Here is a 15,269-nt window from a genome sequence, read left to right as displayed (position 1 = left end):
ACCTAAGTTAAATCCAAAAAGCATATGCTTGGAACAACTAAATTGTCATTATAAATAGTGTTATAATTAATGCGTTTGGTATACTATATATTTCTTGAATATTAAACAATTTTCATATTGTAAAAAAAATATTAGTATGCTTGATTTTTATGGATTTTTATTTTCATATAGGAATCTTATATTACTTTTCTCCATATCGAAAAAACGAAAATGATAATTTAATATTTCGATTTAACATCTACAAAAAATAATTTTTTTTTTCCTACCAAACAGTTCTTTAACGTACTAATCTGGCAATCGTTTAATCCAACAGTGATACATCTTTTTCTTGAAGCATCAATGGACGCAAGAGTCCCATGCATGCACGTATAAGCAAAAGCAAGAAAACGTGTACTTGAAAACTAATCTCAAAATAAAAAATGAATAACATGTTCAATATTATTTTTTCCTTATATAATAGAGAAAGCAAAAAAGATGGTACTGTGTATGTCTCAGCAATTAAATTATGTATTAATTGTTTTACATATCTCGTGATTAGTTTATCACTTTATACCGTTATCAATCCGTGAACATCACACAGATTTAACTTTATCACGTTCTTTACCTTCATTTTGCATCCTTTTTAATCTCTTTTGTCTCCTCTAATCATCCCCACATTTTTTTGTTTTGTGTGGTTATTTGATCTTAGAAAGTACAGTTTTAAAAGGAGAAAAAGTTGTCATGGGTTCTATAAAAGTTTGACAGTTGTATGTCAAAACATATAAGCATCACATTATTAATATATAAAATTAAGAGTATATAGTAAGTTTATGAAATCTTTTTAAATGAAATAAATTATTGAATATCTCACATTAATAAAAGATAAAATAATAATTTTTATAATATATAAGTGAATGTAAACCTCATCTTACATAAATCAGTTTTATAAGATTAAATTAGACTTAAAATTTACCATTAAATGATATCAGAGTCATTTAAAAATTATTTTAGCAAAACTTTGTTAAATCGATTCTATACATGATTAAAGTTCACTTCTTAATATAAATAAAGTTATTTTTAATTTATTTATTTAATTTTAGTTTTAATTACTATTGTGACAATGCATTATGTTTTAAAGACTAGAATAGTATTAAGAGTCTTTTTATCAACTAATATAGGTGAAGAGTTTTTTTTCAACTAATATGGGTGAATTGCGTTGGCAACAACATTCATTTATGATCATTTATGAACAAGTGTTTTAATTTTTTCTTAAAAATTAAATTTTCATCTTTAAGTGATTTATAATCAACTAGCTTTTCCTCTTGTTTGATCGTGACTATACTAAGAGAAATTTATGTATCTATTTATAAAAACTATAATCTCTAATTACCTTATGATTTCTTTAGATCATTTTTATCTAAAAAATACAGTAAAGATTGATATAAATGGTAAAAAAATATTATTCTAATACAATTTTCTTTTATTTTTTTAAGAATTTGAATTCAATTATAATGATTTTTTAAATTTAAAAAAAATACTTGAATTAAAACACATAACTTGTATATCTATTAATTTGATGCAATATGTTGAAATTAAAAACTTTACTCCATTTTAACAATACTTCTTTTTTGTCTATAAGGCACAATTTAGAAAGAAAAAAAATGTAGTTGACATTTCATAATTTTTATAACACTATAAGAAAATCATTAAATAAAAAACCAATTTTTAGAAACCAGAAATAATTAGTTGAAACTAAATTAGAGATCATTTTTGAAATTAAAAAAAATTGGTTTCTAAATTATTTTCTATTATTGTTAAATGGTTTCTAAATTGGTATTTAAATTAGAAACTAAATAATTGGTAGCTAATTAGATACTAATATAGAAACCATTTAACAATCATATAAACTAATTTAGAAACTATTTTTTTAGTTTTAAAAATGTCTTTAATCTAGTTACTATAGCAACTAATTATTTTTTTACTCTAAAATTGGTTTCTATCTTATGTTTTTTCTTGTAATGTAAAAAATTAAATTTTTTTAGTGTGTCCCTATTAAATGTGTTTTGAATAATAAGTGATGAAATTAAACTTTAAAGATAGTCAATAATGATGAAAATAAATTCAATAACATTGTTTGAAAAACTCAATAAAATAAACTAATTAATTACTTTTATTAGTATATGATTGTCCTAAAAATGTCTTATATTAAAGAAAGTAATATTTAAGAGTAGCAAATATAAAACAAGAAAATGTCAAATAAACTTCACAAGAAAATTATAAATCCAACTCTAAACTCTAAATTCTAAATCTTAAACCTCAAAATTTTAAATCCAAAAAAAAAGTGTTTGTCCATTAAAAAAATAAAAAAAATTCTTTCGTCCAATAATAAATGCTCAAATTTTTTTACATTAATAATAAAATTACTCGCTTTTTAAAAGGGATTACACTAAGTATCTCTCATTCATTGTTAATTTTCTTATTCATATGCAGAAATCGAAGTTAGTACAATCATTTGGGTAGTATATGCATAAATTATACATCATAATCTGATTAAATAACTAATTGAAAAAATAGAGAAAAGGTTACTTATAGTGAACTTGTGTGCTTTCACAAGTGTCTGTTGTTGATTTATTATTAATAGTGGTTCCATGGCATTACATTAAAATAGTTTTGCAGGTATGCAGAACCTGCAGAGTTTGAGTGATACAGTTATCCACAAATTAAAATACCTGTATAAAAAACAAGGAAAGTTTGTTAGAATTAGTTGCAGTGTGAAGTTTCAAATATAAAAAAAAATATGTGGGGATATGAGTTCATGTCTCTGGTTTCATTTTTTAAGAGCATTATCACCTACAGAAGAAGCCACAAATGGTTGGTGCTGTTGGCGGCTGCTGCATGTTCTGTAACCCACTTCAACTTCCGACCTGTTCTAACTGTGCTTGACTGCAACATCTCACTGTCCCCAAATCAATGGCCTTCCAACTTGCATCAAAATCTTATTTATTTTGCTTCATTAATATACAAAAGATTAAATTCTAAAATATAAATCTTTTCTTACAGATTCATTTTATAAAAATTCACTTTGAGTAATTACCATCTCATTTTATGCTTTTCTCATAGTATTTGGCATCTTTTAAAACATTTATTAATTAATAATTATACTTAAATGTTTGCTCTAAAAAGTAAAAAGGGTGGCTTTGAATTTTAAGGAAAGTAAGTGGAACTGTCTATCACCTATTACTTATGAGAACTTTCTAGCTAATAGTTTTCATAAATAAATTTTTTTATAAATTAGAATTGATTTATAAATTTAGATTCTCTATTTAACTTTTTCATTAATTGAATTTTATAGTTTTTATTTTATTATGTTATTTTTTTGTTAAAAAATATGAGATTTTATAGTTAATATAAAATAATATTGAAAATAATATAAAATAATAAATAGTTTTTATTATTCTTATGGAAAAGGTGTTGGATGACGAGAGATTATCCTCATCTTCTACATTAATCATAAACTTTATATTTCTTAATAATGTAAAGACAAGTAAATAAGATGATTTCAATTAATAAAAATTTAAACACAATCAATTAAAAAATATAGAAAATTTGAATATTAAAATTTAAAATATTCAAATATGAGAACTTAAAATTTAATCGTGTTTTTTATTTATTTTTGTTTTGATGTTTAGCCACATGAAACCATTGTACACTCTACGATGATGCATTTTGTGAGACAGCCATTACTTTCAGTCTCGGACCCATCAGAAAGACTAATTCAATGATACAAAGTTGACTGGTTGAGTCCAATTTAGAAGTTGAAATTTGAAAGAGTTGCATAATATGGGAGACCAGATAAGAGAAGAATATAGTAAGCATGGTAAAGTATGCTGTAACCCCACCATTACTTCTAATATATGTTAATAAACTAATTAAACAAATGAATGACATGATTAGATAGCAGAATGAAATAAAGTAACTGCTACTGTATTAGTTAAGTAAGTGCTACAGTTTCTCTCCCATAATTTTTATCTACTTTTTTTAATTTTATTCGGACTTTGTAGACTATATCATAACTACACAAGTAATCGATGATTTTGTTGGCGATGGTGGATTACATGCATACACATGTCAGAATTTCATTGATAAATAAGTGTAATAAAATAAAGAAAAGAACGATCGTAGGCTTTGAAGTAGGAATATGACAAACACTAATCACACTAAAGAGGGAAAAAGAAATCTGAAATTAACTCAACCACTTCGTCCACATTCAAAAAGTGGTGGCTAGAGGAAGAGAAATGGAACATGGATTCGACCAAATTTAATTGGGCATCATCATACATATAGGATATGAAACAAACATCACCCTGTTTTTGTTTTTGTTTTTGTTAAAGAATCATAAGATGCACCCACTCAACCAAACAAAACGCGTCCTCTCACCTAGGTGCTGCACTTCCCACTTTTGCCGTCCAATTCTTTCTTTCCGACACCATAAATTCTATTTATATTTTGCTTTTTTGCAAAAATTCTACACTAGAAAAACAAGATATAAATGACGTAAAACGTAAATAAAAGAATGGTTGTATAAAAATTATATAAATAATAATAAAACATCTAATAAATAATGTTTATTTTTAAAAATTTGGCTATATAAATAAAACCCCGTGTCAGCACTCTCACTCCCCAACTCTGCACTCTCTCCATTGGGAAACGGAAAACCATGGCTCTGTGTTCCTCTGTTTCGCTCTTTCCACTTCTCTTTTCGTTGTTGTTGTTGTTCTCCGCTTCCTCCTCCGCCAACCATGATTCTGTCTCGTTCTCTTTCCCTCTCAGGTCGCTTCCCCTCTCCACAGAGAAGCCTCTGAAGACGAACCCAAAACTGAGAAGCCTTTCCTCTGCCTCGTACAACGTAAAGTGGTCGTTCAAGTACTCGATGGCACTGGTGGTAAGCCTCCCCATAGGGACTCCTCCGCAGCACCAACAAATGGTGCTGGACACGGGAAGCCAACTCTCGTGGATTCAGTGCCACAACAAAACCCCTCCCACGGCGTCGTTTGACCCTTCTCTCTCCTCATCCTTCTACGTCATCCCCTGCACCCACCCTCTCTGCAAACCCCGCGTTCCCGATTTTACCCTCCCCACGACCTGCGACCAGAACCGCCTCTGCCACTACTCCTACTTCTACGCCGACGGCACCTTCGCCGAGGGCAACCTCGTCCGAGAAAAACTAACCTTCTCCCCTTCCCAAACAACCCCTCCACTCACCCTCGGCTGCGCCACCGAGTCCAGAGACGCCAGTGGCATTCTCGGAATGAACCTCGGCCGCCTGTCCTTCCCCTCGCAGGCCAAAATCACCAAATTCTCGTACTGTGTCCCCACCCGAAAAACCGGACCCGGAAACGTCCCAACCGGGTCGTTCTACATCGGCAACAACCCCAACTCCGCGCGCTTCCGTTACGTCAACATGTTGACCTTTAGTCAAAGTCAACGTATGCCGAATTTGGACCCGTTGGCCTACACCGTCCCCATGCAGGGAATTAGAATTGGTGGCAAGAGGCTAAACATCAATCCTTCGGTTTTCCGCCCCGACGCTAGCGGGTCGGGTCAGACCATGATCGACTCCGGATCCGAATTCACCTTCCTGGTCGACCAGGCTTACGACAGGGTGCGGGAGGAGGTTGTTAGAGTGGTGGGGCCCAGGCTTAAGAAGGGGTACGTGTACGGCGGGGTCGCGGACATGTGTTTTGACGATTCCGCGAGGGAGACAATCGGACGGCTGCTAGGGGACGTGGTGTTGGAGTTCGAGAAAGGCGTGGAGATCGTGGTTCCGAAGGAGAGGGTGCTGGCTGACGTGGGCGGTGGGGTCCACTGCGTGGGAATCGGCAGGTCGGAAAGATTGGGTGCAGCGAGCAACATCATTGGGAACATCCATCAGCAGAATATGTGGATGGAGTTCGATCTCGCGAATCACAGAGTCGGGTTCGGTGAGGCCGATTGTAGCAGATCGTAGGAGAAAAGCATAGGATACGTGGTGGTGCATGCGGCATGTGTTACACCATGGTTATACTGTATGGATTAGATGGATGAGTGACGTTGGGATTTGGAGCGGTGTTGGAAGGGAAGAAAAAGAGGTGTTTGTTGAGGTAGGGCTAAACGTCAACGTTTTGGACGCATGCGGGGGAGGGCTAAAGAAGCCTGCGTGTTTATTAATCTGATAGGGACTCATAATGTATAGATAAAGATTACAGTGTATCCATCAATAATGGTTGTGTGTATAGTTTGTGTGTTGTAATTAAGATAAGCTTCAATCTCATACAAAATAACATCATGCATGCCTTCTTATTTAAATCTGTACCTCTCTATCTCTTAATCATCTCCACTTAATTTCAACTACTACTTTCTCATATCTCAATCAACACATAACCTTTTAAAGATGTGGTTGGTGAGTAGAAAATTAGGGTTCATGTGTTAAAAGATGATTGAATAAGACTCGACTGAGTGAAGAGGGCACTTAACTTTTACCTGAAAAGACGTTTTAACAAAGCAGCAGCAGAAACAAAAGAGTGAAGGATGGTTAAAAAGAAGAATAAAAATATGCCAAAAACGGAACAAGGGATCTGTTTAGAGGCTTGTGTAGTGCAAAAGGGAACAAAGAAAGTTAAGGGTGGCGGTAGTTGTTGTGGTCGTGGCAAATGAGAATAGATTTTACGAGGATGCAGGGTGGGGTCCACGAAGACTGACACCACAGATGCTGAGACCGCCAAAGACACGAACTGCTTCCACATATTTCCCGACAATCACATCATTCACATGATTACATAAAACGTGTGTCGTTTAGTTAAGGATAAAATCTACTACAACCACCTTTTTACTTATTTTTTTCTTTTTAACCAATGTCTACGTGCCGTTTCTCTACGCCTCCATTGTGTCTCACACTTGTAAATTACTTTCCCTCCAATCAAAGTATATTTTTTTTTCTCCAAATCTTACCTTACCATCCAAGGCATCAAGTTTTGCCTTTTAGCCTTTGGTCTACCCTCCCACATACCGTGTGAAAGACTTACATCATAATTAATTATTTAATATAATATTTTCAATCATTTTTAGCTTGATAATAAATTTTATTATAGGCATATCAAATAATTAATTATTAAAAGTTAATGGAAGATCAAATTTGATTTAATTAAAAGGTCGAGAGGTCTAACTAAAGTATAGTATATATATATAAAAAAAAAAGTTAAATGTTAAATATATATATATATATATATAATATAGTTATGGTAAAGGTCCAACATGATAAGGTTTAAATTAGTAGGTGTGTGTTTAAAAAGAGATTGGATATAAAAAGAAAGACCCAAGTAGGTTGTGAGTCCAATAAAAAAACACTATAAATAGGACATCAATCTAAGAGATAAGTAGAGTGATTTTTATCTGATAATTACATCAAACTGATTATGACTTTGGCATTGGAGTGTCTTGCAGGTACACACAACCAACCATGAGAGAGGACTGAGAGGAGAAGCCAAAAGGTGTAGTTGATCCAGCCCAACTTAGGAAGCTTGTCAATCTTAGGTTCAACCTGAAGCAGGAGTTAAGAACCTAATCCAAAAGTTAAGTCCAATAATCAACACAATATGTTTGAAAAGAAAATTTCTTAAACTTTTTTTTGTAATAAACAATAAGTAAATATTTAGAATTTTTTTATCATAAAAATATATTAAATAGAAGTATTAAAGATATTTCAATCTTTATATAAAAAGATTGAAATGTACAAATGACATTGAAAGTTCAAAAGATATTAATGTAGTGTTATGTTATATTTAAATGGAGATCTAGTTTAAAGCTATTGAAATTTAAGTTAGAGTATTTGAAGTTAATTAATTACTTTCATTCATATACTGAGTGCCCATAAATCATTTGAATATTATATGAAAGATTTGTGGTGTATGAGTGGGACCCTATTTATTCTAAAATTGTCTTTGTTTTGTTTATAAAACTAGAATACGTAAGAGAAAACTTCTTTGATAATGACTACTTGTATATTTTATAAAAATATTAAATTATTTAAAACCTTCTAAATTTGAATACTTGTGTTTTTTTTATATATTAAATTTCATTTTTAGCTATGATTTTAATTACTAAAAAAAACTAAAAGGAAAAAGAAAAAGAAAGGAGAGTAAGAAGCTTACATCCTTGACATGACATTACAAGACCAGACAGGTGGCTACTAAGCATGGGGATGTGGGCAGATGTCAGCATTCAACATAGAGAAAGATTCCAATACATAATAGCATAAAATGTTAAATTTAAAACTTAATTTTATAAAACAATTTTATGAGTCTTGTATTTATTAAAAGAGAAAAATACATTTAATGTTAATAATATATGTTCAGATTGTTGTCAGTTTTTAGCTGGAAAAATAACTATTCAGATGTCATATTCTAAGAATATTTAAGATCTTGGATCAGCAAGAAAATTTATTTTTTATTTGTAAAAATATTATTTATTGTATTTAATAATATTAAATCAAAATTTAATTATCTTAATTAATTTAATATTTTTATAATACTATAATATTAATTTTCATTCAATTGTAATATTGTTTTGTTCATGTAATTAAAATTATATTATATTATAATAATTACATTAATTATTATAATAAAAGTTAAAGGTAAAATAAAAGTTATAAAATGTAAATTTTAGATAACAAAAGCAAAATTTATAAAATAATTTTGAGATGATGAAATATTATTAGATTCATTTAAAATAAAATAAGAACTTTGGGTATGGTAAGGCCACTTAAAAATATGCAATTTTCGTTCTTTTTCTTAAATGAGTAATTTAAAAAAATATATATAATTGGATAATTTATACTTGCAAAAATGATTTTCAAATATTCAAATTTTAAAAAAAATTGTGCTCGCATGTCAGAGTTTTAATTTTTTAACATGTCCGATATTTTTTTCACAACTACACTAAAGTTATGTTTTACTATTTATTTTTTCAGTCACGTGTTGAATTAGTATTTTAAAATAGGAGTTTTAATTCTTTTATAAAGTCATGTTTGTAGAGATATTTTTTAATTTTTTATTCAAATTGTGTTTGCAAATAAGACTTTTATTTTTTTTTTATGTTTTAAACAATGTAGTCAATTAATTAAACAATGACTTATTATTGTCTAATTTGTTTAAAAATTACTCATTTATTATTATGATTGATAATTTTTTATGTCCAACAAACATATTTGTTGTTTTTTTTTAATTATTTTGGATTAATATCCAATTTTGTAAAAAAAATACGGTTTAAAATCGACATCAAAGTGGTTTATAAATATTCAAACTATTTCAATCCAATTATTTAGATTTTGATATATACCAATTTGAACTGTTTTTTTTTTAATATAAATTTGAATTTAGTTCTAATCAAAATTATTTGAATGTATAACCGATTCCATTAGTTAATTAATGAAATAAATCTAATTTTATGGATTTGTTTTAGCTTACCCGCAGTTGAAGTGGATGAGATGGTTGTATCTGTTTGATAAATTATTGGCATCTCCTTAAAAAGGAAAAGGAAAGTTGTAAAACTATATTATTATTTTAAAGAAAAAACTTCTGTGTTAGATAGACTTATTTCTTGACAGTGAGTTACAACACAAATTTTTGATAGTGAGTTATAGAAGAAGAAAAAAAGAGGGAAAATGTTTAAATTATTTAAAATATTTAAAAAATGTTTTAAAAAAGAATGAATTCTTTGAAGGAAACACCGAAATATTTGAAACTAAATATTTAAAATAAATTTAAAATATTACGTCTAGTCTAAAATTTTAAAATAATAAATTTTTAGATTTTTCTCTTTTATATTATATTATTCTTCTTGTCCATCTTTATTCAATTTAAGACTCTAAATTATACTTGACTCCAGCAAAAAGGTATGTTTAGCTCAATACTTCTAAAAAGAATTCACAATAAAATTGATAAAGCTCAAATTTTTGTATAAATAAGTCATTCTTATAGATTGGAGAAACCCAATTTGTGTGTATCCAATATCTTTTCTTGTGTCATTTATATACTTCAATAATTTACTAATAATGTTTGAAACTTTCAATGTGCAAAATTTTCTTTCTCCTAAGCATTTAATGTATTACATTATTTTATACACCATGTGTATACTTATCTTCATCTTACTTACAACAAAGAGGTGGTTTATCATGGAATGTGTTTCATCAATAAATTCTCATCATTTTTAGTGATACAAGTGTTAGGTTTGAAAATATAAAATAAAAATTATAAATTCCTTGTAAGATTTTTCATGTACTCTAAATTCTATGTCATAATAGTGACTCTATGTTTGTAGACACGTTTTGAATTTAATTAGTCAGGGTATTATTTCAATACATTTGGAAAAATTACGTGGATCCTATTCATACATCTTACTGGGGAGTTGCAAATAAACATTTTGTTTTTCCTTGAATGTTTGGAAGTTAATGAGAAAACAACAAGAAATTACTAATATCTTCAACGTGAAATTGGATTCAGACTCCTTCAGCATGATTTCAAATTCAAACTCGATGAATAGAAAAATAACCCAGTCCTCCAATAAATACTTCACACCATAATGTCATGATAAGAAAACAACTACAAGAAAATAAAGGATGTTATCATTTTATTTTGTGAGTCATTAAATTTTGCTAATTAAACTTCTGATTATTAAACCAAAAAAATATAAACAAAATAAAATTTCTCTAAAGCGATAATCCCAAAGACAATGAGAATGATGATAAACAAGCACACTATTCCTTCTTAGATTTCTTATTAACTTTTATTTCAGTTTTAGGATGACGTTGATGTAGACAATTGTAAGAGACTAGAAAAACTCGAAGAATAAGGAAAATAGGAAATTCCAAAAGATGAATGGATTCCAAATGTATTGAGACAAGAGAAAGGTAACAGCAATTACAAATTGAGTTTTTCCTATATCCCCTAAACAGCCTTCCGACAACCTTTATATAGCTAACTATACAGTTCAACTACCAACAGGAAAAACAGAATAAGCAGAGTGACTAAAGCTTTGTCCTGTAACAGACGTCCCTACTTCCTAAAAGTTTGTACTTGTTTATCTTTTTGACTTAATGATTCATTTTTATCCATTTTTTCAACTCAGAACTTACTAGTTCTGCAAAGCTAGTGTGGGGGCTCCAGGAAAAATACAGTTAAAAAACAAGTTCTGGTAGCAATGTATCATGAATGCACACAGACAGCAGTGTGAAAGTAAAGCCTATTAGTAAGCTTTTATTTGGCATTGGAAATGGTCCAGAATCAGAAGTACACTGTGCTCTAAGATAGGCTGGATCGTCACTCGTTCATGACTGGGACTGCCTGAAAACCATTGTGAAATTTATTCATGAACGCATGAACAAATTATTTTGGCAGAGCATACATCTAACAGTATAGTTTGGACAATATAGTCACTTCTATCACTTCCATACATATACATTTAATAGTACATTGCAATCTAATGGTGAGGGGTGAGGATTCAAGAAATCAAGAAAGCCTTGAAAATCCTGAAAGAACAAAATAAAGTTGTCTTCTTCTGGACCGAGCATAATTCACAGTTGTGGAAAAAACTTACTTCGTCTGCAGATGATAATATCTTCCAAAGTTCAAAGCTTCCAAATACTAGACTCTACCCAGTAGAGTTGGGACTACATTGATGGGAGCATGAAACTTGAGTCCTCATCAGCAGCATATCCGCGGTAGCTAGATACATTGGAAGATTGTGTGACAGCTAGCATAAACCAGTTCGATGAATTTGTGTCCACAGAAATAAGCTGTGCAGCCAATTGGTTTATCTAAAAAGAAGCATTGAGGGAGCAAGAAGCTAGAAGAGAAAAGTAATGGCTTTAAAGCTAACTTCTTCATCTTTGCTGTCGCTAGAGTAGGAACATCTTTGAGAGAAATGAGAGAAACCTTTGAAGAAGGAAGAATGCTGAAAACCGTAAGAGATGAGTTGATGAAATGCAGGCTGTGATTGGGAGCAGAGCAAGAAACACAAAAATCTACCAAAGAAATCGAAGAGGATAAGTGGAAGAAGATTAGAGAAAAAGTTACTAGCATTTTTATTTATTTTGATAATCATTGAAATGATTTTATGTAAATTAAATTAACTTCAAATACATTTTTTGTAAATATAATTTTCAGTAGATTAGGTCGCTAGTTTTAACTTTTTTATCAAATAACTTTTTACTTAAAAGAAAAAAGTGTCAACGCAGCTTCTTCTTAAAGTAGTTATGATCTTTAAAGTTTTAAAGCCAAACATGACCTAAAGTAGCAGCACCACAACCAAATCTTCTGAGAATGATCAGGTTTAGAAAAATACCACATGCTCTGTTTAAGGGCCATATTCTCCCATATAAGTAGCATCCAAACATGTCTCTTGCTCTATATATCCATCAGCAAAGTGTTTCCTTAAGAATTAACTTGGGCATCCATATGTGGTAGTAAAAATGCCATTTAAATGCAACTGAATCATCTTGGGTAGCTCACCTTTAGCTGGAAGCAACTTCAGATTCTTGCATTGACAATAGCAGCCCAGTTGCTTTATTTACAAGGAATCACTGAAGCAGACAAAATAACTTCAATTGGCATTGTTATTATTTATCCACTACCCAAAAGTGAAGCAAGAAAAATGAAGCCTCCTTCTGCCTTCTTGCGTAGTACTTTTAGCATTCTGCCAATGAAATCAAGAATCACACAACAATGAAGTTGAGCACAATTCCTATCTGCCCTGTTCTTACTGCTTCAGGGAAAATAGTAAATTAACTTTTGATTTACTCTGATGATATTTTATCTGTAAGCCAGGTCCAACGAAAATGCAGTTCAGCTAAAAAGACATCAGTAACAATCATATCTTTAGGCGATCTTTTGAAGCTTTACTTGATTCATTAAGAAGTGCTTTATAAGTAGCATAATCTGTAACAAGTCCTTTCTCAGAATTGAATGTGTCAACATCAACTGAGCTTTCATGCTTGCAATGACCATCTAGTAAAATGTTATACGTAATATCATTTGGAGCCACCCCCAAATTAAGCATTGCATCTAACAACATTTTAGCATTTTTCATCTGACCTAGCTTGCACATTCCATTCATTAGCGCATTATACGTGACAACTCCTGGCATGTGTCCATTGCTCTGCATCTCCTTGAGCAACTTGAACCCCACCTTAACTTCACCCTTCTTACAAAAGCAATCAATTACCATGGTATACGTTGGATCATCCGGTTTGAAACCAGCACTCAACATGTCTCTTAACATTCTCTCTGCATCATGAACTCTCCCATCTCTACAAAGCCCAGAGATAAGTGCCGTGAAAGCTACATTATCAAGTTCAATACCCTCTTCAACCATTCTCCTTTTAATCTCCAACGCAGATTCCATTTCTCCATCCTTGCAAAATCCATCAATCAGTGTAGTGAAAGTGATCTTGTCAGGCTTCAAACCACTCGCACTCATCTCATTCACAAGCCGCCTAGCCTCCTTTAAATCTCCAACCTTGCAGAGACCATTGAGCAATGCATTATAAGTAACCAAGTCAGGTCTAACACCCTGAGTCAGCATCATCTGAAAATTCTTCAAAGCCAAATCAACTTTCCCACCTTTGCACTGCCCATCAATCAAAGTAGTGAATGTAACACCATTTGGAACCAATCCTCTTCCGCACATCTCATCAAACAAAAGACTCCCCTCGTCCAACCTACCCTCCTTGCACAAACCATTGATCAAAGCGCTGAAAGTGAAAACATCAGGAAATATTCCCTCACTCTCCATAACACCCTTCAACCGAAAACCCTCCCCCACATTCCCCACTTTACACCACCCACTGATCAAAGTATTAAAACTAACAACCGTCGGCCGCAAACCCCTCTTGGGAATTTCATCGAACACCAACCGCGCATTACCAACATCACCAACTTTGCAAAACCCATGCATCAAAACGTTAAAAAAATAAATTCTTGGCGGATACCCAGAATCCAAAACCTCCAAATATAAAGCCCAGGAACGTTCAACTTCAAGGGGTTTCAACCTGACCACGTGACGAAGCAGATTATCGCAAGCGCGAACCGGGACGGGGAACTTATTCTTCGTAACCAACCTGAAACACTGAACAGCATCGGGTATAAACCCGGAATCAACGTAAGCGCATATTAGAGCATCGAAGACGATGCCAGCAGAGTGGTGACGGGAAGGCAAGGTGCGGAGAATGGAAGAGAAAAGGGAAGAAGCGGAGTTGGACCCTTTTCGGGAAACAATGAAAGAAAGAAGGGAGTGTGCTTGGGGTAGCATTCGGTGGAGGTAGAGGAAGTGAAGCATGGTGCAGTAGGAATGGAGAGTGTGGCGATAGGGGGGACGCGATGCGAGGTAGTTGAAGAAGGAGAGGAGGGAGGAAGGGGAGAGGGAGAGAGGGTTGAGGGTGATGAGGTTGGTGACATGGCGCGTCGTAAGGGAAGGGAGAATGCGGCGGAGTCTTGGGTTCTGAGAGTAATCCTGGTTGTGTTTGTTCTGGGAATCGTGGATTGCTTCGGAGATTGCGCATAGAAGGTCGTGGTCTTTGTAGGGAAAGGGTGAGAGCGAGGAAAAAGGAAGAAGGTGAAGGTGAACGCCGACGCAGGAACAAAGGGATCCAAAGTCACGATAGAGTTTGGTTTTGAAGTTGAGGGCCATCACCATGGCCATGCTTAGCCCTCTTTTGCCTATGGTAAAGCCGGTGGCGCCGTTCGGATCGTCTCAAAAAAATATAATTCGTTCTTTAATATATATTTTCTATGCTAGTGTTAAATTTAGTTAACCAATATAATCTTATAAGTATATTGAAGAAGATAAATGTTTCTTTTAAAATATTCATCTTCCATGTACATTTTTTACCATGAGTTTATGATTAAATTTTAATTAATTGAATACTTATAGAATATCTTCATGAATAAATATACTACCTAAAACCTAATTTATTTCAAAGAGATAATGTAAAAAAGTGTTCAAGATATATATGTTTGAAGACATTTGTTGAGTCTGCTGCAATTAACATTAGTTGTCCATTTGCGTGGGTCAAGTTAGCAACAACATCACAATTGAAGGTCACAAATTCAATTTGAAAAATTTTCTTACAAATGATATTAATATGGAAGCAGTTATTTCTCTCTTTTAGAAATAAAAATAATTAATTATTATAACAATTAAATTAAAGACTATTTTAAAAACTAAAATAATTATTAATTTCTAAATTAATTTTTATTATT

The 15,269-nt window shown here is 32.0% G+C and overlaps 2 protein-coding genes across 7 annotated transcripts; one reads left to right on the top strand and one right to left on the bottom strand.

Moving 5' to 3' along the window:
- Positions 1-4,552: 4,552 nt before the first annotated feature.
- LOC137824161 (aspartic proteinase PCS1-like) lies at positions 4,553-6,324 on the top strand. The gene has a single exon (XM_068629640.1). The coding sequence runs from the start codon at positions 4,697-4,699 to the stop codon at positions 5,984-5,986; it is 1,290 nt and encodes a 429-aa protein (XP_068485741.1). The 5' UTR covers positions 4,553-4,696; the 3' UTR covers positions 5,987-6,324.
- A 4,917-nt stretch (positions 6,325-11,241) lies between these two features.
- On the bottom strand, positions 11,242-14,780 carry LOC137826138 (putative pentatricopeptide repeat-containing protein At1g09680). Of its 6 annotated transcripts, none has more exons than XM_068631997.1 (3): positions 12,355-14,780; positions 11,608-12,034; positions 11,242-11,354 (listed from the first exon to the last, which is right to left on the bottom strand). In XM_068631997.1, the coding sequence occupies exon 1, from the start codon at positions 14,707-14,709 to the stop codon at positions 12,880-12,882; it is 1,830 nt and encodes a 609-aa protein (XP_068488098.1). In that variant the 5' UTR covers positions 14,710-14,780; the 3' UTR covers positions 11,242-11,354; positions 11,608-12,034; positions 12,355-12,879. The 6 variants fall into 6 exon arrangements, with proteins under 6 accessions (XP_068488098.1, XP_068488101.1, XP_068488095.1 ...); XM_068632000.1 differs by having other exon boundaries at positions 11,608-11,964; XM_068631994.1 differs by having other exon boundaries at positions 11,242-12,034.
- Positions 14,781-15,269: the final 489 nt, after the last annotated feature.

Source organism: Phaseolus vulgaris, chromosome 8 (assembly GCF_000499845.2).
Source record: "Phaseolus vulgaris cultivar G19833 chromosome 8, P. vulgaris v2.0, whole genome shotgun sequence".
Taxonomy (NCBI): Eukaryota; Viridiplantae; Streptophyta; class Magnoliopsida; order Fabales; family Fabaceae; genus Phaseolus; species Phaseolus vulgaris.
Note: the sequence above shows the minus strand (reverse complement) of the source record. Positions and strands in the feature narration are given on the sequence as shown.